At 35.6% G+C, this 587-nt stretch overlaps 1 protein-coding gene across 1 annotated transcript in view; it reads left to right on the top strand.

The window, feature by feature from the left end:
* Positions 1–383: 383 nt before the first annotated feature.
* The window catches only part of LOC103309650, a gene marked incomplete at its 3' end in the record, with an annotated part of 4,695 nt that continues 4,491 nt past the window's right edge, over positions 384–587 (top strand). Inside the window, exon 1 of the mRNA XM_008185642.1 lies at positions 384–545. Coding sequence (XP_008183864.1) covers positions 384–545 — 162 coding nt within the window. The remainder of the gene's footprint in view (positions 546–587) is intronic.

Below are 587 nucleotides of genomic sequence, written 5' to 3'. Positions count from 1 at the left end.
AAAACTATTATGGGTAAAGTATGTTTACTTAAAAATATTTATACTTAACGAAGCATAAAGTTGTATACTTAAATAAGTTGTATTACATTTAGCAATAAAAACATAAATAAATATATATAACATGATATATCAAAATGTAAAACATAAATAATATATAAAATAAAAAGATATAAAAATATTAGAACTATGAAATAACGCTAAAACATTTTTACTCTGTCATCAATACAATAAATATGTGATTCAAAATTGAATTACACTAACCGCCTATTAATTTATAGGTAGTCGGTCGGCAACTGGTGCCAGGCGTGGCTGAAGAGCCTGAAGGTGGAGACCCCAGGATGGACGAAAACGCAATGATGGACGACCACATTATTGAAGTTGTAATGGAAGACGGCCTTATGGACGAAGACAATGTGGAAGATCATGGAGACGTGGAGAACATGGAAGTCGTGATGGAAGACAATGTGGACCACATCATTGAAGTTGTGATGGAAGACAGCGTTATGGACGAAGACATGTGGAAAATTGTCGACGTGGACAACATGGCAAGTCCAGATGGACGACGAAGTTTTGCCGGCGGACGTCGA

Source organism: Acyrthosiphon pisum, unplaced genomic scaffold (genome assembly GCF_005508785.2).
Source record: "Acyrthosiphon pisum isolate AL4f unplaced genomic scaffold, pea_aphid_22Mar2018_4r6ur Scaffold_22;HRSCAF=120, whole genome shotgun sequence".
NCBI lineage: Eukaryota > Metazoa > Arthropoda > Insecta > Hemiptera > Aphididae > Acyrthosiphon > Acyrthosiphon pisum.
Note: the sequence above shows the minus strand (reverse complement) of the source record. Positions and strands in the feature narration are given on the sequence as shown.